General features: G+C 38.3%; 1 protein-coding gene and 2 long non-coding RNA genes across 3 annotated transcripts; 1 reads left to right on the top strand and 2 right to left on the bottom strand.

Moving 5' to 3' along the window:
• Positions 1-10: 10 nt before the first annotated feature.
• On the top strand, positions 11-18,276 carry ATP5F1D (ATP synthase F1 subunit delta). Its single transcript, XM_075205824.1, has 5 exons — positions 11-199; positions 12,666-12,819; positions 14,752-14,840; positions 17,069-17,197; positions 18,211-18,276. Exons 1-4 carry the CDS (start codon positions 77-79, stop codon positions 17,189-17,191), a joined length of 489 nt encoding a protein of 162 aa, XP_075061925.1. The 5' UTR covers positions 11-76; the 3' UTR covers positions 17,192-17,197; positions 18,211-18,276.
• Positions 6,216-7,988, bottom strand: LOC142150643 (uncharacterized). Its single transcript, XR_012691098.1, has 2 exons — positions 7,783-7,988; positions 6,216-6,637 (listed from the first exon to the last, which is right to left on the bottom strand). It is a non-coding gene; the product is annotated as an uncharacterized LOC142150643 (long non-coding RNA).
• LOC142150635 (uncharacterized) lies at positions 11,266-27,971 on the bottom strand. The gene is made up of 4 exons (XR_012691097.1): positions 27,915-27,971; positions 24,772-24,912; positions 13,134-13,229; positions 11,266-11,360 (listed from the first exon to the last, which is right to left on the bottom strand). It is a non-coding gene; the product is annotated as an uncharacterized LOC142150635 (long non-coding RNA).

The following is a 27,971-nucleotide window of genomic DNA, read 5'->3' as shown; positions in this document are numbered from 1 at the left end:
CCCATGATGCCTTGCACACAGGCCTAGCTTCTGATCCGGTGTCCTTGGTTTCGGTCACAGTTTGCCCGGCTTCACCATGCTGTCTGCCCGAGTGTTTTTGAGTCTCCGCCGGTCGGTATTGGGGCACGTACGAAGCTATGCCGAGGCAGCGCCCGCTGGGTCACCGGGCATGAGTTTTACATTTGCCTCTCCTAGCCAGGTCGTATAGTATATAGTATATAGTGTATATTGTGTGTGGTCTGCACTTGTGTTTTATGTATGTCTTTATAGAGTAAGTGCATATTTAGTAATCATGTTTTATGTTGACTTCATTCTAATGTATGATGGTTATACTACTTTTCAAAGTATATACGTACGTTGTCTCTTGTCACTTTCATTGTAGAAATTTGCTAAAACCAATATTGTTTCTCTATAAGTGGATAGACAGCATAGGGCAAACGACCTTTATACATGGTCACATTTTGATTTTCACACCTCATTTCACCTGCTTATTGCCCATTTTCATGACTACATACACATTGTATCGTTTTTATGTAATGGCTTGAGAAGCGTTACTTATTCCAACTCGTCTAATTTGTATTGTCCTTGGATTCCATGGCACTAATAATCTCTTTTAATATACTGATGTGAACAATGTTTTGAGAGAAGTCTAAAATGTACATTGCAGGAGCTACACTAATCTACCAGTTACATTTAAAGCAAACATACTTTAATGTGTTCATTTGTGGTGTTTTTCAGGAAAGGATATGAGGCTTATGTAGTTTCTAAAGGTTATTACTGGATCACAATAAGTTCTTGGTCTGACCTTTATTGAGATACCCTTGCATATCACACATGGTTATTCGTTTTGTTTTATTTCATGCTGTACTCATAGGGGATAATTTATTTTCAGTTTGAACCTATAGCACAAAGGGTTATTGCAAGTGATGACACTACTGTATTGATACTTGTTTTATAGGGGCATATTTATTATGAACTGCATTTTAAACGCAATCAATTTAGTTCCTTATCGCAAAGATTAAAAATTTAAATATTGTGACTACTTATTAAAATTCTTCTTTTGCAACAGCAGTCACTAAAAACTGCTGTTCCTGTGAAGACCTGTCTCTTATGTCCTCTATGGTCACTATCGCAAAGTAGCCACATTTGCAATAGTGACTGTAAAGGAGAGCAGGTATATGCGATGAGGGATCCGAAGATTCCTCTACCACAATGCTCTCCCCATAGGCTTTAATGGCTAACACCAGCTTCAGCTGGCATTAGCCATCGGCCACAAGTTCCGAAGATCTTTGATTTTCAGAACTTGTTAAATTGCACTAAATAGCATTCCCCCTAGACATTTATGGGGACTGCTTTTTAGTTTGAAGAAAGTCAAAGCCATGCACTATTAATAAATTTTAACTATATTTAAAAATGTTGCTGTCTCCAAAAAACTGCAATTTTTCAGGATTTTTCTATGTAAAAATCTAATTGATAAATAGGCCTCATAGGCTTTCCTGTGCTTTTGCATGGGGAAGCCTGTTTAGCAAGTAGCGGTGCTGCTACCATACCTCTTCTGTTTATCACAATTTCAGGCTTGCTATTTGAATAAAGCATTTTTTGTGTTTAGGCCTTTAAATGTTTTTTTATTTTAAAACAATTTTTTGGGGCAAATCTGGTATTTCAGTTTCACTATTGCCAGAAACTGTCCCAGTAAGTTAAAAGAAACCCTGACGCTGGCAGATGAATCTGGAAGATCTTAAACGAACTAACTATACCAAGACAAGAATGCACCTGCAGCTATAGAAGAGTCTGTGAACTCTTCTGAAAAAGTGAGCAATCAACACTAAAAACAGCACTGGATACAAAGGTGCCTGTAATAAAAAAAAATAGTGAATGAGTTCATGAATATATTAAAAGTATATACTTTATTAAAACATACCACAAATAACACAAAACGACTGATCACCTGACACCTAAATAATTCTGTCCAATAGCTTTGTAAACTGAATCCAATAGGTGCCTCTAATAATGTACACATATGTATATAAATATGCAAATCAATAGATTAGGAGCGAAAACACTCCAATGATGTCGGAGCTAATATCACTTTTGTTCAAAAGGCAAAATCTCAAAAAAGCTGCAGTTCAATAAATTGACTGTCGCTTTTTAAACATGGACCATCTTAAAAATAAATATATATGTGTGTTTAGAGTATAACATTCCATAGATCAAAGTCCCGATATAAATGTGATCTTGAATATCACGGAGATGTCTCAATTCCAGCTCCTTAGCCCTCAGTAATGTGCAATAATAGTTGGACACCTGATCATTCAATATAACCTCCGTATAATACAAAGGGCAGGTGTTTTAGCAATGGTAAGTGGAGAGTTTGAAGCAACAGTCTTATAACAAATAAGGGCTAATTGAAATGTTAAAGTTTGTGGGAGAGAAGTTCTAATTAACACACTTGGTTCCACACGTGTATAACTAGTGAATAAAATGTCAGGATCCCGCCCGGCACTATATGATTAGCCACAGCTTATACTGAGTGATCACTCCAATACATATGCAAGTTCACCATTAAAAACGTCCGGATAGATGTCTGAGGCGCTTTGTAGCTCATTCACTCAGTGCTGTAAATCATAGATCCTGTGCTCTCCAAATCTGTTATCCAATTTGTAATCTTTTCACAGCAGAGGTACAGACTTCAGTGGACAGGTTGAGAGTATAAACAATCCTAGCTTTTATAATTCAATAACACCTTACTGACGCGTTTTATCGTAAAGCACGATTTCCTCAGAGGCAATATGAATGGTGTGTCTACCAATATATTCATGAACTCATTCACTTTTTCTTTACGGGCAACTTTGAAATCCAGTGCTGTTTTTAGTGTTTGATGGCGGTAAGTTAACCCTTACCTTTCTGTACCAGTATCGCTGGGGCAGCTGACGATCACGCATCTGACATGGCAATAATTTTGTTGGAGAAATTTCAGCGGTAAAGAATTTTTAGTGCAGTAAAAAAATTCAGTATGAAAACAGGACCTGTTGATAAATAGACCCTAAGGTTTTGAAATGTACATGGAGAAGGAAATGAGGCCATTCATCCTAATAGGATTTCTTTACAGCATTCACATGGGTGTTTGCAAAAATGTCACCAAAATTTACCATGATATTTTTTTTTGTTGTATACCAGATTTTTCACATGCAACGTATGAAAACATACCCTCAACTTTGTCATAGGAATGCTGCTTATGCCACAAATTACAGGGCAGTTTCTTTTTAAAAGGGAAGTTGCCACCCAACCCTTCCAATTTTGTATCTAAGATTACTTTGTGATAACCCACATAATTCATTGTAGCATCCCAATACCAGAAGTGCTTATTATTAAAGTCTGCAGTGTCCTTCTTGGCAACCAAAGTTGAAATAATATTTTTCCCATACAAGTGTCATATTTGCAAGTATTATATGGAGTGGCTAAATTAAAAAAAAAAAAAAAAAAAAGTTTCTCTAATTGGCATTTTTCACATTTTATTTTCCTATATCCATTTTGATTCTGTAGTGTATTTGGTAGAGCTACCTTTAGCTCCAATGACACATGAGGATGTTATTTGGGTATGTTTCTACTACATTCATATGTCTGGACCCTGCATTTTTCTCCATTTTTGTAAGCACTTTTGCTCGAGCTCCATCAGGATGGATAGGTAATTGCTGCTGAATGTCAATTTTCAAATCATTGTACAGGTTCTTAATGGGATTAACATCTGAACTAACTTTGACTTAGTTGCTGTAGGAAATTGGGTTGTTTACATCTAAGTCACTCAAATGTGGCTTTTGCTGTATCATTGTCCTGCAAGAATATATTCAGCGGTGAGATTCAAATAAATAAACAACCCTTTCTCTGCCCTAATGACCGTTTTAAGTATACAAAAAGATATACCGAAAGGTAGTTTAATATTTCATGCATTTAATACTTAAATTGATATGCATGTAATGCATATTAATATTCAAATAATACATTTAAGACTCAAATAATATTTTATGTTGCTGATATCAAGATAATAATAGTAATGAGTCATTTTATGCCACACAGTAGTGCCCCATTTCAAATTATGCTACCCCTCTTCATCATTCTGCCTGTGCTGCCCCTTGCTTCCGTTCCTTTACTTACCTTTTCTATCGGCTTCTTTTTTTCTCTGCACCGCTCCTCACTGAAAGTTGGGTGTGATGACGTCACACACGACAGTGCGGATGGAGCAAAGAGGAGGAGTGTCGACGCGGACCCTGAAGAAGGTGGACTCAGCCTGTAGTCACCGGTTCGCCAAACCGAGCCTAAAATTAGGTATCTGTTCTGGCGAACTGGTGAGAACCGGCTGAATCCCACCATCTCCTAAATTCCTTTCAGACAAATGGTAGGTTTTCTTTTCAAGATTTATCTATATCTTGTGCCATCCACTTGGCTATTTTGACAAGTTTTCTTGTCCTGGAGGCATAGAAGCATCTCCATCATCATCAACATTTATATAGTGCTATATATATATATATATATATATATATATATATATATATATATATATATATATATATATATATACCGTATATACTCGTGTATAAGCCGAGTTTTTCAGCACATTTTTTGTGCTGAAAAAAGCCCTCCTCGGCTTATACACGAGTGAACTCCTGTCTCCCGTCCCTCAGCTTTTAACTTCCACAGTGGAACGTATGTGTGTTCCACTGACAGGAAGTTCGGCATTTGGAACGCAAACTTGCGTTCCAAATGCCGAACTTCCTGTCTGTGGAACGCACATGCGTTCCACTGCGGAGGAGGTCTCAGCAACAATAGCATCAAATGTAATTGGCATTAACTGGCGCAATGAGGAGACATGGAACTGGGGCTTTGACTTGCAGCCTATTTGCACATTGGACCCTTAATTGTGGACACTCATTATAAAAATCTAGCGATCCCAACAGCGCAGTGGAGAAGACCCCGAGGGAGGAAAACTCCATGATTCTGGTAAGGTGCAGCAACTTTTAGTAGCCCGCCACAACCAGGGTTTTAATCACTACAGCATCAATTTGCTCATATTTCAGGCGCTGATAGCAATGGTTGCTAAAAACAGGAACTAAAATGTTAGTTTAGGTAACATATTCAGGGAGATATTAGACTCCTATTTTCCCAACCTATCTGCAATGTCCTGCTGGATCCACCAGAAACTGTAAGATATTAGTTCCCCTCCATCACTTACATATGTCTCCTGTTTACCAGTAGCTGCTGCATTTCCCACCCTAGGCTTATACTCGAGTCAATAAGTTTTCCCAGTCGACTTATACTCGAGTATATACGGTGTGTGTGTGTGTGTGTATATATATATATATATATATATATATATATAAATTTACACACACAATAAAGGGAATTGCCAGCTCCCCTTGAAAATCAGAAACTCCAAGATAACCCAACAGCTTATCCGCAGCACTGGATATATGTAATATATATTCAGTATGTTGAAATAAAACCTATTTATATTATGAAAGCTCCATAAGAACAACTTCTCTAAGAGTGTCTGCAAATGGATACCAATATCTAACACCACCACATGTAACGTTGCAAGAATACAATCATGGTGCTGAGTTGGGGGCATAATTTACGTTCCTAAATGCTGCTCCTGTAAAAATCGCTTATTTACGTATGCTGAGTTGTAAGCATCTTATATCCTATATGTTCTAGATGATGGCTTTGCTATATCCAGTTAATAGATGTGAAAGAAGGTGGATCTGTGTATTTCCAGCTGGCTGTTTAGCATTTGGATGAATTTAATATGTACCCTAGAAGCTTTAATTTGTGTTTGGGCATTCCTGGAAAGTGGTGTTGTAATAGGCAGTATGAGGAGTTGGATCTACGTGATTGACTTAAGATGGTAAATTTCTTAAGTTTGTGAAGTTTAGATATATTGTATTAGAGAAAACACAGCAAACAAATGCGTGCCCTCTACTCATGGTCAAGCGTCTTCGCTATGTCCTCTTCCCATTTAATATCCATGATTGTGAGCAATCAGCAAACAGTAGATTGTAAATATTAGAACTCTTAATATAGATTTGTGCAGGCAAAGAGATTCTAGTGTAGAGGCTTGTAATGCGGCTTGACATGTGCGTACATTAGCGTAAAAGTGTCAATGTTGAAAGTGTGGTAGAAATGGGTTAGGCAGAATAAAATGTGGCTGTATTTTGGAAGTATTGTAGAGGAAGAATTTAATTATTTATTTTTGGTCCAGCTGGTGACAAGTTTTTGGAGTAAGAGCAGGAAGGAAAGCAGGATTATCCAAAAAGGGGTCATCCAGGCGGGATTGGAGTTCAAGCTATAAGCGTGCGTGCAACAATCCCATATAGATGGCAAATTTTAGCAGTCATTGGTCTATCATTGGCTTTGTGTCAAAGAAGCGTGCATGTGGAGAGTAGCCCAACTAATTCTGCTTGTAGTCAAGGTGGCTGTGTGCCAGAGGCTGCATTGTTTACAGTTTACAGCTGCATAGTATTTTAGTTTGTCAGGGATGCCTAGACCACCTTCCCTTCAATTGCATGTGCATCCTGGGTTTCCAGCCTGACCAGATTCATTTTGATATCTTCTATTGTAAATTACTAAGGACGTGTGGAGGGATCTGAAATGGATAATAAAAGATTTAGCAGCATGTCCATTTTTTGTGCAGTGATTCATCCATTCCATTATAAAAAATAGTTTGTCCAACTTATGTAAGGCCTTCTTTACTAACTCAATTAGGGGCTGGAAAGTTTCCATATGCAATTGAGTATAGGTACCCACATATTTAAAATTGTGGGGTTGGCAGCAGAATGCAGAGTTGTTCTTAAGTAATGAGTACCTGATAGGAGATTAAAGGCTAGTATTTCTGGTTTTATCCACGTTAATCTTAGTTTAATAGCTCATTGTATGTCTGGAACTCCTTGAAAGATTATGGATTTACATGTGAGGTCAATCAATGATGAGTACAATATCATCTGCCTACAGATATATTTCATCTGTTCTCTTATCCCTGAAATACTGGTGAGGCATTCCTGTCTGGTGCCGTTATATAGGAGAAGCATAGCTGTTGGCATAACCAGAAGCTGAAGGCTTATGATATAGTGCCAATATATTTTCCGTCAAACAGTCTCCTTAATAGTTATGTTGGAGAAAGTTTGTTGCAGGCATGGTGGCTTAGTGATTAGCATTATGATTAGATAATGGTGATTGCAGGAATGATCAGGCCTTTCGAAGACCTTTTCCACATCTAAGGTCAACACCAGTGCAGGTGCTACAAGTTTGTTTGTGGTATGGATAAACTATTCTCCTAAGGTTCTAAGAAACTTGATGGGTAGGTATGAAACCTATTTTGTAAGGATGCACTAGTGTTGCAGTAACAAATACAAATCGTTTGCTAGAAATTTTGTGAATAACTTGGTATACATTGAGCAAAGTTGTAGGCCTATAGTTGGTGCAAACATTGGGATAGTATTTAGGAATATACAGGGTGATTCAAAAGTCGCAGTACACCCTTTTATTTCAAAAACTTTACAGGAATTGGGAAACCTGAATACTCTAGTAAGGTATGGGTGACGTGGTCTATTTTTTACGGTATGTACCAAACATGGGCGCCATCTTGAAATCAGCCAATCGGCCCAATTCCTGTAGAGTTTTTGAAATAAAAGGGTGTACTGCGACTTTTGAATCACCCTGTATATTAATATACAGGACTTTTAAATGTATTTTAGTAACATTGGAATGACAAATAGGAGCATACATATTTACATTTTCACGTGCTTTTAATATGCGTTGCAGTTTTTCTTTTTCTTTTTTCTTTTACACATGCTCCATTTCAGTGCATCACACAGTTGAAAACCTATAAATCTCAATAGGAGAGCACTGTAAATAGTATGAGTTGCAGTTAAAAAGCATTTACATATACAGTATGTGTTGGTCACAGCACACACATGTTTGAGAGGGGCTTTGCTATAACCCCCCCAGCCCTGCTCACCCCCCCAACAAAAAACAAAAAAAACTACTGAGCACATAAAGGATCATCAATCTTGTGCTTTAAAGAGAGGAATTCTGATGTACCCACATAAATAATCTTCTCCGTGGTGATAATTTCATTTGATATTTTCAGTTTGGGTTTTCTTAAAAAGAAAGTATGTTTAGCAATGTTTTTTTACCTCCTTGGACTACCTGTCTTAAACCATTTCTCAGCTGACAGAGATAGGAAAAGGAAATGCCTCACCAGGTATATAACCTAGCTCCTCCTTCCCACATATCTTTTTCCTGTCTATTATAAAGATACTTATCTTGGTTTTTACCTGGGATGGATCACGAAGAACTCTGTGTTGCGCCAATGTTGGAATGCTGGTCGAGATGGGGATGACTCTCCAGGCCGCAGCGCGCTTGCTCTGATGCAGGAAAAGCAGGGGCATGATGGATTTCTCTTTAAAGAGAGAACAAGCGGATGCTTCATTAATAGGTGCCAATCTGCCGCGTACTTGCGAGTTATTTGGCATATGAACAGCAGCGTGGAGCTGCATAGCCGGCTGCTCCCTAAAGTAATTTGTCCATTTTATGCACAAGTATTATACATTATGGACGAGGAGTTTGCTCCAAAGAAGCTAAAAAGCACCAACTCAAAGGTGGGTATTGTTCTTTTAGAGACATTGGTTAGTAATTATTTCTTCTCCAGTACCTAGCCTGGAGTCAGTAAAAATGTTTTCTTCCATGATAGGAATTATACCTTGAGCAACGTGGCACATGCGTGATTTCCAATTAAAATTAACAAATTTGAGTCCCAGTCAGGAAGATTTAGATCAGGACGTCAGTCACCAAAGAAGAAAGAAAATCACTTTGAGAGTCATTGCCCGATTGCTCAGTTTTCAAAGACCTAGAATGGGAGATAATGACTACAAATTCCAGCTCCACAGGCTGGGGTGCACACGTTCACTCGCGTGGTTCAAGGTTCATTGCAACCAGACATAAAGAATGTCCATGTGAACAGCCTAGAGCTAAGAGCTGTCTGGAATGCAATGTTACACTTCCAGTGCCTTCTGTGGCACAATCATTTGAAAAAATATCTGCGACAACTGGACAGTGGTGGCCTTTATAAACATACAAGGAGGTGTACCTTAAGCAGCGATGACTGAACTGCCAACAATGATGGCATGGACAGAGAACAACCTGAAGTCCCCCTCTCTGCACTCCATTTAGCAATGAAAAACAATGTGATGGTGTATTACCTGAGTTGTTGTCAGATACATGGAGAATGGACATTGCACAAAGATGTGTTCCGCATGCTTACAGAGAAGTTTGGCTACTCACAAATAGATCTGATAGCAACATATCAAAATACCAAGCTAAAATGGTTCTTTTTTTGTCACAAGGACACCAAAGCAGAATGTACAGATTCCCTAAAAATACTTTGGGTCTTTAATCTGAGCTATGTAGTCCCTCCTTTTTCCCTCATTCACTAAGTACTGAAGAAAATCAGAAGAGAGAAAGTGGAAGTAATAGCGGTTCTCCGTTTTTGGGCTTGCAGACCATGGTTCTTGATAGCATGGCAAATGCTCTTAAAGCACCCTTCTTTGCTGCCCCTTCGACCAGACATTCTATGTCAGGGTGCAGTTTATCACCCAAATCCAGGCACGCTTGCTTTGATGGGATGGAGGTTGAGCAGGCACTGCTCAAACAGAATGGAATTTCCAGTAAGCTAATTGAAGTGCTTTTACAAGCTAGCAAGAAGAATTCATCCATGACTTATTACATAAGCTGGAAAAGTTTATCTTCTGAACTAAGAAGAATATAGTTGGGCAGTTCTGGTCTGCCTCAGGTACTTGACTTCCTTCAGGAAGGACTAGAGAAAGGTCTTGCATTCAATACCTTCAAGGTAGAGATATAAACTTTGATTCTTGTTTTGGAAACGAGACTTGCATCAAATGACCTTGTATTAAAATTATATCCAGCAGTAAAGAGAATTAGACCTTTTGCAGGAAGTCTCACTTCAGTGGCTCACTCTTAAAGTAATATTTCTAGTGGCAACCACTTCTGCTAGAAGGTTTAGAAAGCTTACATGTCCTATGGTGCAAACAGCCTTTCTTGAATTTGGACAAATGCTGAATTCCTACCAAAGTAGGGACAACCTTCTATATCAGTGAGAAGATTCAACCTCCTTTTGTTCACAACTATCAAGTAAAGAAGAACTCTTACATACTCTTGACTTTGTGAGAGAAATTTCTACTTATCTCTCCAGAACTAAAGAATTTTAGAAGACTGACCAGCTATTTATCCTTCCTACGGGAGCTTGGAAAGTATTTGCTCCTCAAAAGATACTATTGCAAGATGGATCAGAAAAGTTATAATACAGGCATATAAGGGGAAAGAGCATGAGGTGCTGGAAATTGTCGGAGCTCATTCAATCAGCAGTCGCTTCATCCTGGGCTCAAAAAGCTTATGCCTTAACAAGTGATATTTGTAGAGTAGCACGATGGTCACCACTGCATACTTTTTATAGGCATTATCTCCTGGATGTGATACCATTTAAGGATGGTGAATAAATATCTTTTATTTGCATTATACTGGGGTCAGTTCACCTTATTTGCCATCCTGGCATTGCTTCGGTACATCCCATTCATATTGGCTGTAAGGGACTTTGAGGAGGAAATAAGCAAATTATTTAATTTCCTTTCCTCGAAAGGACTCAATGACAGCCCTGATGTATACTGTCCTTGTTGTATGTTATGTATCGGGAACAGCTTGGGAAGTTACACATGAGGGGGAGGAGCTAGGTTATATACCTGGTGAGGTGTTTCCTTTTCCTGTCTGTTAACTGAGCAAGAAGCTAACCTATTCGTAATGGCTGCCTTAGTGGAAAGGAAATTTACAGTGATTTATTTGCTTCGACTATAGGGCATCTTTTGTATTGGGTTTTGTTGTAACTTTAAAAAGACCTTGTCTAATGCCAGAACATTTGTATACAATTAAAATCTGAATAACATATATAAATAATAAGAATTGGCATTGTGCCAGAAAATGAGGAACCAAAGTGGTAACTACAATGATTGCAATGTAGCACAAAAGAAAAAACTTTGCAAACACGATACAAGACATGAAATAAAAAGTACATGTAAATAAGAAAAGAACAGCAGTGCATCAAACAGTTATATAATAATATTCCCACTACACTTGTTAGAGTACACAGTATGATGCCATCAAAGCTGCTGAATGGATATAGGCAACATTTTTCCAACTGTTCCACAAAATATTCACCTCTTTCTGCACTGAGCTGCACAATTTTCTGTTTCGTCATCAGGATTTGGCCTCTGAGTGTTCCCAGTCCTACTCCCACCACACTACAGAATCGACAAACTCCGTCACAGTTCTATTCATAGACTATAAATTCCATGCATGCATTGTCAGTATTCTATGTATTTGTGTGTCTATATAATGTTTATGTATATAGATAGTGAGTCAGGAAATATTCAAAAGAATGGGTTTGGTAAAGGGGGAAAACGGACTGTAAAATTGCAAAGTACACTTCTATTTAAGTTTACACCGTATTTTCAGAACTGCATTGAGGGTTTCCTTAAATTAAACTTTTAGAATTCTTAAGAGATCTTCCACCTAACACTCTTCTCCATACTAGTATATTGCTGTGTTTCCAAAGAGCACTGTCAATTTGGGAAGCGCAGCAATCCTGTGTGCACTTTTTACCTTTGTTGGATACTGTAGTAGCCCAAACAGGAGATTATGCTAGTCAGTCACTGAGCATTGCTTGGATTCTGCACCAGTGGCCACCTGCTTTATGTCAATGTTCTTCTCTGATCTAAGGTACTCGAACCACTGACATAGCAAGTCTCCACCTCAGCCTGAAATGATTGTCAACGTAGAACAACAATTACTACATGGCAAAAGATTTATACAATGTAACATATCTCCATTACGGCCAAATTATCGGAAATTGTACATAAGCTATTAACATTTTACAGATAGGTTTGTGTAAGGCAACTTATGTGTTAGGTGTGGTTGCTCTTTAAAGGTAGATTTTGTTTTTCTTTGTATTTGGCTAAAGAAATATTTAGATGTGAATGCATGGCATACTTGTTATAAGAAGTTAAGTTTTTATGCCGTGGTTACTAGAGGTATATGTGTATTGGGCATCTTTATATCCATCTTTCATCTGTTCAGTTTTGACAGGTTAATGTTGGGAAATGGATGATTTAAGGTTGATCTATATGAAGAACAACGCAGCTTGTCTTCTATTAATGGTGCTTCAGTGAGCTCTATATAATCATTTCACTTCCATTCACCTGTCAAATGCAATTGGTAAAAGTTTAATTTAAACTGCCCATGTATGCTGCATACGTATGCATAAGTGACCATTTGTCTCATAATTCCCTCCTGACATCTTTTGATCTGAACTAAAACATTACACATCCACTATGTGCAGAAGTTAATGGGTTCCATAAGTTAAACTTCTTTTATGAAAACTGTTTGTATGCATGTTCTTGTTGTAAGTATGATCTACACTGATTTCATATTGTCTACAATGCTGTAGTGGTCAGTAAGTGTGAATGCAATCTGTAGATTGGCTACAAAACAAAGAATAACTATACATGGCTGTGCCATTAGTTGTAACCAGTTTTGTTTTTAAACAGGTGTTTTATAATGGTGCTAGTGTGAAGCAAGTGGATGTTCCCACAACAACAGGAATGTTTGGAATCCTCTCAAATCATGTACCAACACTACAAGTTCTTAGGCCTGGCCTTGTCACGGTGTTGAGTGATGATGGAACAGCAACCAAGTTCTTTGGTGAGTATACCCATAATCACAATTATGTGTGGGGCTGAAACTGGAACTTTAACCTATGTAAACATTTATCGGCAAATGTTGAGGCAAAAAGCGCCAGTGAGAAGATGGTGTAGAAGAAACAAATAGTGAATGTTAAAAATGGCACACTTCTGCTCAATATTAAGGTGACGGCCTTCTCTTGAAGGCACCTCTTGGTAGCAGTTGCCTAATCTGTAATTAAATAATAAGTACATGGCACCTTAATAGTGTATTATGTCGACCTGCTTGGATTTAAAGGTCAGTGACTGCATACAGAGAGTAATGTGAAAGCATACCTGTTGGGTGACTGGATCTGCAGTTGTCCAATGTTGATCCCTCTCACTGGAGTACAGGAACAGAGATAGCAGAGAAAACCGCTTGTGTAAAATATCCTTTAATAAGTAGTAAAAATGCACATACATCAATATAAAAACATAATGGGCATATCTGGTACACTTATGGTAACTTAGTCCAAGTTCTTAATTTCCTTCCAGACGCAAAGTCCTACAATCCAATGTACAGAAAAAATACACTTCATGTTTCCTCCAAATAGTGTAGAACTTCATCTTGAGCATAAAATAAACTGTCCCCCTCGCCCTTTTTAATGGCAAACTAAAAATGGGACATAGTGCATTGCGTATGCATAGGTGGCATTGTGCATCCACCATGCATATACTTATTTAACTCTCTATGAACAGCTGGACTCGCAATGCATTAAATTGCCGGTGCATGCACTGAGATACTAAAGATAGAGCAGTGAAAAATAACATAATCGTTACTGGTGAGGTAGTTATTAATAAATATACAATACTGGACTGGAAACCATGAAGAACATAAAATATAGAATGTGTGTGCATGGTTATCAATCAAGGATACAAAATTTGTATAGGGGGATTGAAAGTTGAAGACAGACCTGTCAGGCTGTATGTAAACATTATATTGGTTTGAGTATTCTTTACCAATCTAGAGTGAAATCAATCCAGCCAAATGTAAATCTCCTGCTCATCCACATTGTTTAAGAAATAGGAATCCCTACCATTCTATTAATATGGTGGAGTGTTTACATTGTAATCCCTCTTTTAGAACTTGTGTACACTCAATCAATGTGCTCTACATGTGGATCAGATGAGGCTTTTAGACATGGTCAGTCTCAACCTGTCCACAAATATCCCTTGTTCTGTGCAGACCTATGTCTAATCCGTCATAGACTAAGAACAGGCCACCCACTATAAATATAGTGGACCTCTTTCATCTTTGGTGTCCAGATCTGCTTTCATTTACTTTTCATAACCCTTTTTCAGATTGTCTTTTGTGGGTTTGAAGTAATAGTAGCATTAAGGCTATAAGAATAAGTAAATCCAACAATGGTTAAACCTTCCTTTGCTAGTAGAATCCAACAAGTGTTTAATCGGTTGTATTAGGAGACACTATTCTTCTTACAGGCCGTTTTATACCTACTTGTTGTGTGTTGCACAGCAGTACATTCAAAGGAAGATTACCGTATTTTGTTGATCACCATGAAACTCTTTAACAATACTTTGTTTTTTCAGCAAATAATGAAGAGGTATTGTTAATAAACGCCCCCTTTAAAGGCTTGCAACCATAGTCTTCAAGTCGGAGGTATACATGTTGCCATGCTTACACACATTAGCAATGAGAAACCATCTTGGTGGATGTAACCTAATTAGAATCAACTATGTGACAGATCCAGTTACATCACATTGGGCAGATGCTTCATGAGATGTTTTGGATTTTTAAATCTGTTTAAACTTTTTCTCTTAATAGTGTTATGGGGAACTGACTGTTAATGTAGTTTGTATTACCAATAAATAAGATTGCTTATTTTTTTTAAATGGACCATAAAACCTATAGTAGAATAGTGTAATCATAGCAAAACACTTTCCTTCTCTCTAGTAAGCAGCGGTTCAGTGACAGTGAATGCAGACTCTTCTGTGCAGCTGTTGGCTGAGGAAGCAGCGACCCTGGACATGCTGGATCCAAGTGTAAGTTCATAGCTGCTCTCAGTGGAATGGTGAAAGCTGAGAGGTACAGTGTTGGTGAGAAGTAGGGAATACAATGGGTAGCTGGTTGGATGAAGGACAGGCACATTTAGTGGCTTATGTGTTTAGCCAGTATTCTCCACTATCCCAAAGTCAGCTTCTTTACAAGAGTATTTTTTTCAAAATTGTAGATTTAGTACAGTAGCAATGTGGTGACAAAGCTTACGTTATATGAAATGATGAAAGTGGTCACATAAAAGTGGTATAACAAGTCTTCTAACCACCTGTAGCCATGTTGGATACTGTGTCCACATATACACTATAATGAGAAGTGTGTAAACACAGATTAAGGAGACCACTATACAGGCAAATGGAAATATCAAGTAGGGTGCAGAGCACAAATTGCTCCAGGTTGAAACAATTTAACTAGCTATGAAAAATATGATTTTATTTTTTTTTGTTTTTAATTTGTTTAGAAGACTAGTCTGGTTTTTATTTACATTTGTCTAAATGGACAGATTGAAGAGAGAGATGTAATGTTGTCTTTGATCCCAGTGATATGTATTTTGCTTTCTACAACCAGAACGGACCTACTCAGACAACACATTTACTCTGGGGAGAAAACAACCACTGCCCTCTTCTAGTTGCCTTATTCGTAGTTTTACGCCCCCTGGCTAGTGTCCAAATTATTTTCTGCTAAACAGCCCACTCTATTTCCAAAACTACCCTTCTCTACAAGTTCTTAGCATCCTGCCCTTTTATATATCTCTGCTATATCTCCTTCTCCTTAGTAGTAAACAAAACACACACAACCCTGTTGCTATACTGCAGCCCTGCTTGCAGATAGCCTCTGCTTTCTTTCTTGCAAATATATTTGTTTTTGGAAAATATTTCCTTTCTTTTTGTCATGTGTTACTCCAAACCCAAACATACTCCTCATTGTTCCCAGGAAGGCACATGCACTCTTATATTTTTGGTAAATAAACAACCAACTCTTTGTAAATGAACTCCCAAGCTCTTGCCATTTTACAAATACTGTGTTGGTAACCAAACCCATAAGCCGTTATCTTAAGCTGCCTCTTTGTACATTTTGGTAACTCATGTTTGTTTCATTGGTCATGGACATTCTCTTATTTAGCAGTCTAGCTAGACGATTATGGAGTCAATCATCATCATCGATTTGTAAAGCACCACTAATTCTCCAGTGCGCTGTACAGAGAACTCACTCGCATCAATCAGTCCCTGCCCCATAGGTGCTTACAGTCTAAATCCCCTAACACACACACACACACACACACACACACACACACACACACACGACTAAGGTCAATGTAATAGCAGCCAATTAACCTACTCGCATGTTTTTGGAGTGTGGAAGGAAACCAGAGCACCCGGAGGAAACCCACACAAACACGGGGAGAACACACATACTCCACACAGATAAGGCCATATGGTCAGGAATCAAACTAATGACCCCAGTGCTGTGAAGCAGAAGTGATAACCGCTAAGCCAACGTGCTGCTTTAGTCATTTTAATGTGGTCAGCCAGTGCTGGTGCACATTGTTAGATTGCAGGCATATTTAACTGACGTGATGATCTGATGATGATCAGTTTGTGTGGCTCACATATGCAGCAATTAGGAGGCAAATTGGTAGTTTAACTCTTCCACACCCATATACTATGGTGCTATATGTGTAAATGCTGACTCATGTTGTCATGCACAGGGATATGCTGGATTTAACTAAAGGAGCTGCGCAAAGTGTTGGTGTGCTCTCTTGCTGGAGAAATACCTGAAAGGGGGTGGTAAAGAATTATATAGATTTATGAAACACTGCACATTTCAGGAATGATGCATGTTGCCAGTTTACTGCTCAAAATGTTTCAGATTTGAAACTTTCAATTGTATAAAGTTTAATGAGATCTAATTCATATAACAAATAGAAAATCAGCCTGTCATTACGTGGTTAATGGAAAGTTTGCAGTTGCTTCTGTAGAGAACAGGGAACTGAAAACTTAGAATGAGGAAAACTGCCATAGTGTGTTTACAGCTAATCCTGCTGGCAAAAATTGTAGAGGGTTGCTTAGACCATAGTTATTAATGAAAAAAACAGAGGTCATTATTATCCTGGTTCCAATTTATATTCATATTTATATTTATTATCATTGTCTGAATGAGAGAGAATGATAATGGAATACCACTTTGATCTACAATACAAGTTCTTCTCCAATAGGTTGCAAAGTCAAACCTGGAAAAGGCACAGGCAGCTCTGCAAAGCGCAGGAGATGAGGTGGCAAAGGCAGAGGCTCAAATTAATGTGGAGGCCTGTGAAGCCATTGTTAAAGCCCTGGAATAACGGCAGGTATGTATCTCGCTTCCCCCTTTGTACAGCTGGTCTTTTGAGCATTCACTTATCACATACTCCTGGTATAATCTGCATATTTTTCTGTTTAGCACTACTGCACATTAACTAAAACAAATGTGCTTCCATATTACGTGTAGTCCAGCAGTATGTATATTATAAAGCCAACGGCTTCTTGCACATTTCTTGTTGTATGGTTGAGTACATAGATCTGTCTGTATGCTATGTATAATACTTCCTCATTCTCTCATCCCCACTCTCCTCTCCAGTCTGTGCGCACACAGATATTCATTCATTCTGTGCATGTACTTCCTCCGTCATACTACTAGTTCAGATGCACATTCTTTCATCTGCTGTCTTCTGCATATATCCGTTTCTGTACATTTATGTTAAAAGTGAGGTTGTATTTAGAGTACAGCATAAGCATTTCAGCACATGTAGCAAACACAAATGTAATTTACTTTTACACATTATACTCTAGCAAGGCTTTTGCATTTTCTATTATCCTTCTTCATTGCTTTAAATGTGTTTCTTCCCCAACCCCCTGTATGCTCTGAAATATGTAGATGTTTTACAATTAAAAATGATTAAATAGTAAAACTTGAGCACCTGTATAGCACTGTACAGTAGATTGAATAGTATGTAATTTTATGGTTGTGTTGTGCTTTTTTTCTTCTCCTTTTAAAGCACAGTCTTGTTTAATAAGCCATTGATCTTATACCTCATCAGTGTTTTGCTTAAGGCTATGTACACTTTGGCTTTAAATCTTTGTGTTTGAGATGTGTTTATAACAGGTATGTAAACAGATGTAAAATTACAAATCATTGTATCAAATGAGACTACACTTTGTAAGTAGACTGAGCTAGGTGTTGACCTTTCATATAGGATTGCGCCACCAGGTGGCGGTAACGTTGTAATGTCTCATTTATCATTACATCTATCATTGGATTCATAGAAGCTTGAGAGTGATTTTAATTACACTTATTTCTAAGTCATTTTATGTTCTCTTGCAGGACTTCTACCTCGTCTACATCATTGTTTCCAGCTCCACCTCCCCCCAATAAAAAAAAATAATCTTCCTTGCCGGTCTTTGTGTGATTTATGTGAGCCTAGAAAATCGGTTGTGTTTTTTTAAAAAACAAAACCTGCTTTGAGAAAATATAAATATGTATGCAAGCTATAGATGGATCCCTCTAATTATCGAAAGCAAATAAAAAAACAAATGTGAAGTTCAATGTTTAGAGTAAACTGCAGCACTATAAAATGTATGACCACAATACTATTGGTGAAATTAAGAACAGAACAAATATCAGATATAACAATCAAATCTAGCAGATGTATATCAATCTGATATACCAGACTGTAAAATATACTCGGTGGCCATTTTATTAGATACACCTGCTTGTTAATGCATAGACCTAATCAGTCAATTATGTGGCAGAAATTCCATGCATAAAAGCATGCAGACATCTTGTTCACAACAGACACCAGAATGGGGAAGAAATGTGATTGAAATGGCTTTGACCATGGAATGATTGTTGGTGCCAATTGGGTTTGAGTATCTAAGAAACTGCTGATCTCCTGGGATTTTCACTCACAACAGTCTCTAGTGTTTACAGAGAATGGTGTACAAAACAAACATCCAATGAGTGGCAGTTCTTGGTACCCCCTGGTTGAGTGAAGCACCAGAAGCCAGAATTTCGGTGATTCATAAAGAGGGCAAAGACCCCAATCCTGTGCCAGCTACCGCCCAATACCTTTGTTGCTCAGTGATCTCCAACTGTACGCCAAGATCCTGGCAAGCAGACAGAACATTGTCCTACCATTCCTGAATCACTATGACCAGATGGGCTTCACCCTGAGCCGACAGGCCAGTAATAAAACAAGGAGGGCCATTGACCTGATTCAGAAAAACTCCAGCTATAATCTTCTCCATTAACACTGAGGAGGCCTTCGACAACTGAAATATCATTATTTGCTGATGTCCTATTAACTCCAACAACCCAATATATCCCTTTCTAAACTCTTCAAAATCATGGACCATTATGGAGCGCTGTCAGGTTATAAGATTAACTTTTTCAAAATCTGAGGCAATGCTCCTGAATGTCTGTTTTTGGATGGGCTACAGCGGCAAAAGATCACACTGGGTTCCACTCTTGTTGGTGAAGGACAGGAAATAGGCTACAGTGGGCACAGGCTCGCCAAAAATGGAGTTTAAGATTGGAAAAACGTCACTTTGCATGACGAGTCTCTATTTCAGCAGTGATATGGAAGGGTCAGAATTTGGCACAAATAACATGAATTCTTGGATCCATCCTACATTGTGCCAGTTATCAACATTTAGATAGCGCCAGGAAATTCCATACTGCTTTACAATTGGGAACAAGCAAAGTAATAAAACAATACAAACAGAGAGGTAAGAGGACCTTGCTTGCAAATTTACAGTCTATGGTACAGGCTACTGGTGTAATGATGTGGGGAGTGTTTTCTTGGCACACATTGAGCATTGTTTATATACCACCTACCTGAGATGTTGCTAACCATGTGCATCCATTTATGGCCACAATCTACCCATCTTATATGAGCTACTTCCAGCAGGGTAAGCTGCCAGGTCATAAAACCCATGTCCTCTCAAGCTGGTTCCATGACTATGGGGGTACTTCAATTGGCCTTGAGGTGCTGATGGACATTGGCTCAATGTCCAGCTGTACACATTGCTGACCAATACATTAGAGTCTCCACTCATGTTCTTCACTCATCTCTGGGATGTGAAGGAAAATAAGTGGAGACTTGAGAAAAACCTCAGATGAAGTGTCTCCGCGTACTGTTCCGGAGACACATCAGTGCCACTTTTGGCTAATTGAATCTTCCCTTGTGAGTTTAGTGTACTCCAATAGCTGCCAAATTCACTAGATATCAATCCAGCAGAGCACCTTTTGGATGTGATGGAAAGGGAAATTTGCAGTATGAATATGCAGCCGACAAATCTGAAGCAACAGTGTGTTGCTATCATGTCAACATGGACCAGAATGTACTGTTTCCAACACTTTGAATCTATGCTACAAAGAATTCAGGTATCCTACCCAGTACTTGAAAAGTATACCTAATAAAGTGTCTGCTGATTGTGTGTACACACATAAAGGGCCTGGTTTAGAGTTTGACGCATTCTGTCCCCCAAACATACACATAAAAATTTGGTCGCAAAAGTTGCGGTTGTATGTTTGTATTTTAAATTGCACGTATGAGAGATGTTGTGGCGATTATGTAGTATATCTAATGACTGATATTTTCTGTTGAATTTATATGTAACATTCTGAATATTTTATGTAACCTTTCAAAGTGTATTTTGTTAACTGATCTGTGTCTGACCTAGGCAAGTGTCAATGGTCTTGTGAAAGTAGCCAGGCCGACAGATAACATCTGAGTAGTTTGTGTATGCAGAGGAGTTAGCCAGGCCGAACAGCAGAGGCGAGCACTCGGGTCATGTGAAAATCCCAGGTCTCGGACATCCATAATTTACTTTAAAAGCACTGTGTCATTTTGGGCATCGATCTAACTTAGGTGAAAAATGAAATTCCTAAGGGGGGGGTGAAGAGCCAGCAAAAAAGGGTTTAAAAAAAAATAAAAAAAAATCCCTTGTATCAATAGTAGTGTCCATTTCTTTAAAGAAGGTCTACCACGACTGAAATGTGCCATTCTTCTTTTGGTTTGGTTTTATTTCCTGTTTTATTTTCTGAAACTCATTTGTGCAACCTATTGTATGTCTGTTTATTACCTTTTTGTAAATAAGTCTTGGAAACATTTTTCAAATTAACTATATTTTATCTAATATACTCCCCGTGATTCTTTGTGAACTTGCGAAGCCCAGGCAGGCTCATGCTACATATCTATGTGATTTAAGTGTGAAACATTAATTAGTGGTTCTGGTGAACGTAAGGACACCATAATAAATCCGTTGTGGTTGCAGAAAAGGTGTGTTCATTGTTAATTAAATGAGGTAACACCAGTCACAGCCAGCTGTTCAGATTGCTGTATCTGAGACAGGCTGAGCGTTCGTGACAATGTCCAACTCAAAAAGAGCATATTTCTACGTAAGGCAAATGAGGCCACATCTCTTTGCTATGACAGTGTTAAAAATGTGAAAGTTGCACTTTCATATAGGAATGACTAGTAAAAAAAAAAATTAAGTCACAATTTGACATAATATAGCTGCAATGCCAAGGAATAAGGTAAGATCAGAAATGGTTAAATAGTGCTGCAGGTGGTGTTGTCACTACATACACAAGGCCTTTGGTACCCCCAAAAAAATGCATCTCCTAAGAAGCATATCTGGGAATGCGTCCAAATCTCATTAGGTTACATCTCCAGGAGGTGTGCTAAACTTAATTAAAAACACACTCTTGCTTACCTTACACCTTCCGTCCCTATTCTGCCTTGCTGGGGTAAGGAGCCGCGAGACTGACGCTCAAATTTAAATAAGGAACCTTTTTAAATGCATTTGTGGTATGGAAATGCATATATTCTCCACAAATAGATGTACGTCCAACTCTGAATGTTCTCCATTTCAAGAGGGCATGCACACTACAAACAAGGTAAGGAAACTAGCAAAAACTGCTGTAAACTCAAACCTGCTGGTTTGAAAATGTTAGATCATCAGTTATATATATTGATAGAAGTGCTCTCTGCTAGATACTCAAATGATCGCTTGAATCCAGTGGTGAGCATGTTACAGATCTTTAAACCTTTAACTTCTTTCTATGCTAAAGCATTTTGTTTTCACCTCTTAGCTGAGCCTATTTTGTTACTTTTGTACTAATTACATTCAAACTTCAATAGTATTTTTACTATTCAGTACCTACACAAATAATACATCTATTTTTTCATAAGACCTTGCATTTTTTAGAAAATTCCTTTATAACTCAAGATGAGATTGCATATAGTAGTTTCCATAAAGTGATGCAATCGTGGAAAATAACACATTTTTCACTTGTGATCTAAAAAATGTTGAGCAAAAAGTTGAAAGAAGGAGTGATCATACCTTTCCGAATAACTTCAGGTCACCAGATTCAATGGTACATCAATTTACTTGGCTTAGAGGGAGCCAGGAATACAAATATACAACTACCTGTTTTTTGTTTTTATTTGGAGGGTGGGGGGGGAAGGTTTTTCTCTAAAGTGAGACATGTGCATTGTATAATTTGCGGAGGGAAATAGCGGGGGGGCCTCCAAATTTACAAAAGTAGGCAACCCACTGTATCAAATTAAGGGTCAGATATCTTTTTATCCCAAGTCTGTAATGCACAATAATTTCCAGAAGGTGGTGTAATAGCAGATATTGTACATTTTTCATTACTTGCATAATTATAGTGGAGCAAACAAGTGAATATTTTTTTATTTTAACCTTTCTGACCAGCTGCAGGCATGACAATAATAATGGTATCCCATTTGTATGGGCTGACATAGGGGAAAGTGGGGATCCAGTAGTACAAATATGCACCTCCCACTTTAATTTACATAAACAGACGACTTCCCTCTCTGAAAGGTAGGTGCTACTACATATTTTACAAAGTGGGTTTAGAACTTTCGGTTATAATAGTGCTGCCCCACTCGTTTTGGAATATTGTGTGTTTTAGGTTTTTTGTTCACGGTTGCTCACCAGACAATAGATAAATAGTGGATCTCTAGTTTGAAAGAGGGGACTCCCCCACCCCCCCCTTTTTTTTTTTTTTTTTTTCTCTTTCCTTTGAAACATGACTCTCAAAGAAAATTCTTGAAACTAAAGGGGAGCACTCTAGTTTGACAGAGGGGCACCCCTCTAAGTTGTGTTCCATTTATTTTGTTGCCAAAGTGGTGAGCTATTAAGGCTTTTAGAGCCCCCCATCCTTCTGCTATTTATCAATGTAATGTACTGCCTATTTAAACAGCCTCTTTTGGAAGAGGGACCCCCCTCACCGCCCGCCCCCCCCCCCCCCCCCCCCCAAACAAGGGTGCCCCCAAGCGCTGTATTTAGCCAGGAATAGGGATATTGAGGCTTTGAAAGACAGTAGTGCTTATTGTCTAGGGCAGTATATGCTAGTTGTGATCTCACGATATATGATGTGATGTTAAGCACACAAGTAACCTCATGTTGGTGTGAGAAATCCTACTGATCATTGTAGACTGATCAGTGGGTTTTTAACCCTTTATCTGCATGATGATTGGCACTTCCTTTGCCATTTAGGCTGCATGTAGAGCGTGAGTCCCACATGCCCTTAGCAGTTAAAGGTGGTTTGAGGTATATTAAGATAATACCTGAAAAGTGACCCTTTCAATTTTAATATGCTGAATGGATTCTTGTGGTTGTTGACTAGTTTATTTTTGTGGTCTTTTTTTTTAATTGTTGCATCATCTTGTGATGCATTCTTTGGGGCAGGACTATAGGTAAGTCGGACATCTTAGCCCTGAGGATGTGCTTGCTCCTATCTTTGGTCCTCAGCCATAATTTTCAACCTACCCTTGTTAACGGCGTGAAATATTCTGAAATGTAGAGATGTTGTGTATATGTAATGATGATTAGATCTACCGGATACCTGTGTTATTGCAACATTTGTTTTTGTCGCTCTAATTTTTATTGCTACTCTTGGAAAGGAGGAGAAAATAATAGAGCTGGGTGCAGGTGAGACTCGCCCAGGTCTGGCCGAGTGTCACTCTAAGGTAATATCAGGTCCTGTCACCAACTACTCTATAAACACGTCATGTGTGACTCAGCCGGGCCATGACGAACCTGACTGATTAACTCATTGTGGTATGGATATGTAAGGCTGCATTATAGAAGCTTTATGTAATATATCTTTATCACTGTAAGAATAGTAGCAGGTCTGCTCATCCATTTGGTATTTTTCTTATTTTTAAAGAAAATCTATGAACATATATATCACATAAGCTTATAGGAAATGTAGATGTTATACCTCGGTTGACTTTCAGTATAGTTAACTCTTTGTAAGCATGACCATGACTTCCCTATTACTTTCTAAATAAACCGGAGGTGATTCATCACTGCTACCAGTGGGCTGCAGTTAATGGGTGTCCATTTATTTCAGATGTCCTGCCTAATAACCTCAGTGAAGAACTATTCTATGTATGCAAACATTATTGTGACTTTACAGGCAGTCAATAGGTTAACTCCCACTACCCCTATCCCTCCCTCCCTCCTTTGTCCTAGCTTCCTTACAGGCTGTTCTGCTTTTTCTTGGAAGTCCTCTCCTCCCAGCTCTCTTCCCCCTCTACAACCGCCTTCCCCTTCATGCTCCCTCCCTGCTCTTACTCTCATTATCCTCCCTCCCTTGCAGCCCACAACTCTCCCTTCCACGTCACACTCGAATAGCTGTCTTACCAGGCTTTGCCGTATAAGGGGGAGTTTGACGCACAGTGTTAACCATTTATGCTGGTGGTCTCTGCTTTTGAACTCCTGTATGGAATGTATCTATACCACCCAGCAAGCAGGGACAGCTTTGGATCAGCATGCCCATGTAGACATCTGACACACAGGAAAATGATAGATAGTGAACAGATGACAGACATGCTGAAAGACGCACCTTTCTCTGGGAGTTCCAAATTTCGGGAATTCATTCCTGACTTTTGTGTCATTGCATGGAATGTGCACATCCTGTGTGTCATTGTATTCCGCCCCTCATGCACACACCTGGACAGGTGACAGCATCTGATGACTCATACTCCTGCGAAGTAGGATAATAAAACTGCATGTACAAAGGACATATGGTCACGTTCTAGTTTAACCTCTACATTTACTTTTGTTTTTTTATCTTTTTAAAGTATTTTATGAAAAACATATCCTTTTAGCCTCCAAAGAAGTGACATGAATTGGAGAAGTTAATGTCTAACTAAACTGGTATATATACATACAATCCAAAATGCAGAGGCACATAGAACATGTTTATACATAATTAAAGACAGATATGTTAAACTGTACAATAATATAAACTATAATATATAAATTCTAGAATAAAAATGGTTCTTACTGCACAGTTTGATCAAACTGTGGATGCCCATTTACCATGTCACGTGACCTCATTCAGATGGGTACCTATATCATTTTATACTATGGAACTTGTCTCATTTAGTGTAAGCATGACTGTATGCTGCTATGATTGATAACATCTATGGATAGTTGGGTGCTGGATCACAGCCTTCAAAATGTGTATATGTACATACACCGATCAGCCACAGCATTAAAACCACCTGCCTAATAATGTGTAGGGTCCCTCGTGCCGCCAAAACAGCTCTGACCCTTCGAAGCATAGACAAGGCCCCACCTCGCAACTTACAGGGCTTAAAGGATCTGCTGCTAACGTCTTGGTGCCATATACCACAGGACTCCTTCAGGAGTGTTTGCCTCGACAGGTCAGAGCTGTTTTGGCGTCTTGAGGGTGGCCTACACATTATGTATGTGGCTGATCTATGTATGTATGTATGTATAATATATATATATATATATATATATATATATGTACACACACCATCATATTTCTTAAATGTCAAATAGATTTAAGGACAGACGATTGCTTGACAGACCTGTGAATGAAGTGTTAGTGTAAATGTCAGCTCTTTGCAATGCAGGATGTTGAAATTCCGACCTTCCTGAAAATATCCTCTATGACGTCCAGAGAAAGCCCTTGACGTTGAGGAGGTGGGGGGGGGGGAGGGGTCACTTATACATTTCACAGACAAGCAAGTACCCTGCCAGTGAAAAGCTAAAAGGAGATAAAGATAATAAATTAAAAATTATTGGTGAGAGATTAAGTAATGTGTTGATAGACAACTAGATAAATAGTCAATTTAAGGATGTCCTGTAAGCAGCATGTAGATTATAGTACAAGAGTAGCCTACATTTACCCTCAATGATTAAAGGCCACATGCTGTAGTGTAGAAGACCTATTTTTAAGGTTAAAGAAATTGAAGCACTTATGAAAGATGTGCTTTGACTGACATCGGTTATAGGGACATTTTCTTGTGTTCTGAACAATCAAAAGATATGTAGAAGCGATACATGAATTTCAATACTATATTAAAAAGGAAATGTATATGAGGTGTAACAATTATAGAGGAATATTTTCATTATGATGATAGTCCTTTTAAAAGCTTGCAGTGACAGGTATTGGGTTTATGTAACTCACTGGAAGCAAGAACACTAATGGTGTTGCTGAATCCATTGGTTATCCTAAAATTGGAAATGAGGATGACTCCATAACTCTACTGTAATGCTCATGGCTGTGGTCATATTTCATGTGCAATTACAGGCAGTTTGGGTGTTACCAGTGCGCACATCACTTGTGTCATCTCCTGTGACTGGAGTAATTGCCAATCTCTGTACACAAGGACACATATGTTTTAGAGATCAGAAACTAGTTCCTGTTATGATACTTCCTTTCACACTTCATGTGCAGTTATCATCATCATCATCATTTATTTATATAGCGCCAACATATTCCGTAGCGCTATATAATTGGGGACAGACATAATAAACTAATAAACAAACTGGGTAAAACAGACAAAGAGTTCTCTTGTATATGATTATAATTTCTTACAGCTCTACCATATTCTCCACTGTTGTGAGTATATCAGCCAATTAAAGACTTGCTGCAAATAGGGCCCTACTCACAAGGTCTTATAAACCGGACACTCTAAACTGACAAGATAGAAAATTGGGTTGGCAGTGATGTTGGACCATCTAGACATATACTGTATTGTAAAAATACACTGAATTCCCAGTGTTGAATAAGTTTGTTTGTATTATTCAAAGTGCTGTAAATGAGAATATGAGTAATGCCACTTAATCTAGAAATCCTAGCTGGCCATTGAGTCCTGTATATCCAAACCAATAAAACAGCATTTCCCACAGACATGCTGGGAAAAAGTTAGGAGCCCCATGAAACTAAGGCTTTAGCCTTTAAAGATATGATAGCTCATCATTACAAAGGTAAACAGCTTTGTGGATGTTTGTTTCTTAAAATAAGAGCTGAGTAATCAGGTTTGTGTTGAAGTTGGCCACACAATCGTCTGACCAAACTGGATGGATGAGGCCAGCTCACATAGGAACTTAGCCTGTGCATTGCTCATCATCACACGTTGGGCAGCTTGCTCTCATAGCATTTGAAGACCATTTGGACCAACATGGTTGGTCCTGATGTGATCTTTTCCATGCGGAGATTAGGAAAATTGAATGTCCAGGTTACCTGTCCAAATTGCTGAAGGACCCTTTAGTGACATTGACCTTTTCTGGCTTGAATGCTGTTGCTGAAATAATTAAGCTCCTTTGTGTTTCTTTTTTTTTTTAAACTAATTTGAAATAACCTAATTTGACTTCAGGATGATCAATTTTGATTTTACGTTTCCAATATCCAGGTAAAATGGGAAAATAAATTCTATAACATTTTGACCATTTTAGTGTGAATCCCTTGTGGTACATAGTAAAAAGCCTCAAGTTATTGGTAATAATGTATTCACTCTGTCACCTAGTAGATTTTATTGACATATATTGGATTAATAGAGAAGAAGAATTGCTAGTTTAAATATACAGAATAGTTAGCAATCATAATAATTAAACATTAAAAGAAGCATTATTCTAATCTTTATTACTAATTAAGTTAATTTGCAATTATATTTTTAAGGTATCTGCTTCCTTTTGATTGATGTAAGCATATATTAATGTTATATATACCTGCTTGTTTGAAGCTGAATCCAGCCAATCTGTCTTTATTCTGGGCTTCAACATCTC

The sequence above is a fragment of the Mixophyes fleayi genome, chromosome 1, assembly GCF_038048845.1.
Source record: "Mixophyes fleayi isolate aMixFle1 chromosome 1, aMixFle1.hap1, whole genome shotgun sequence".
NCBI classification, from domain to species: domain Eukaryota; kingdom Metazoa; phylum Chordata; class Amphibia; order Anura; family Limnodynastidae; genus Mixophyes; species Mixophyes fleayi.
This window is presented reverse-complemented; position numbering and strand designations above follow the sequence as displayed.

Coding starts and splice junctions, on each gene's coding strand:
- ATP5F1D (XM_075205824.1), top strand. CDS start 77: ATGCTGTCTGCCCGAGTGTTTTTGAGTCTCCGCCGGTCGGTATTGGGG. Junction 200..12,665: donor CATTTGCCTCTCCTAGCCAG/GTCGTATAGTAT, acceptor GTTTTTAAACAG/GTGTTTTATAATGGTGCTAG. Junction 14,841..17,068: donor TGGACATGCTGGATCCAAGT/GTAAGTTCATAG, acceptor CTTCTCCAATAG/GTTGCAAAGTCAAACCTGGA.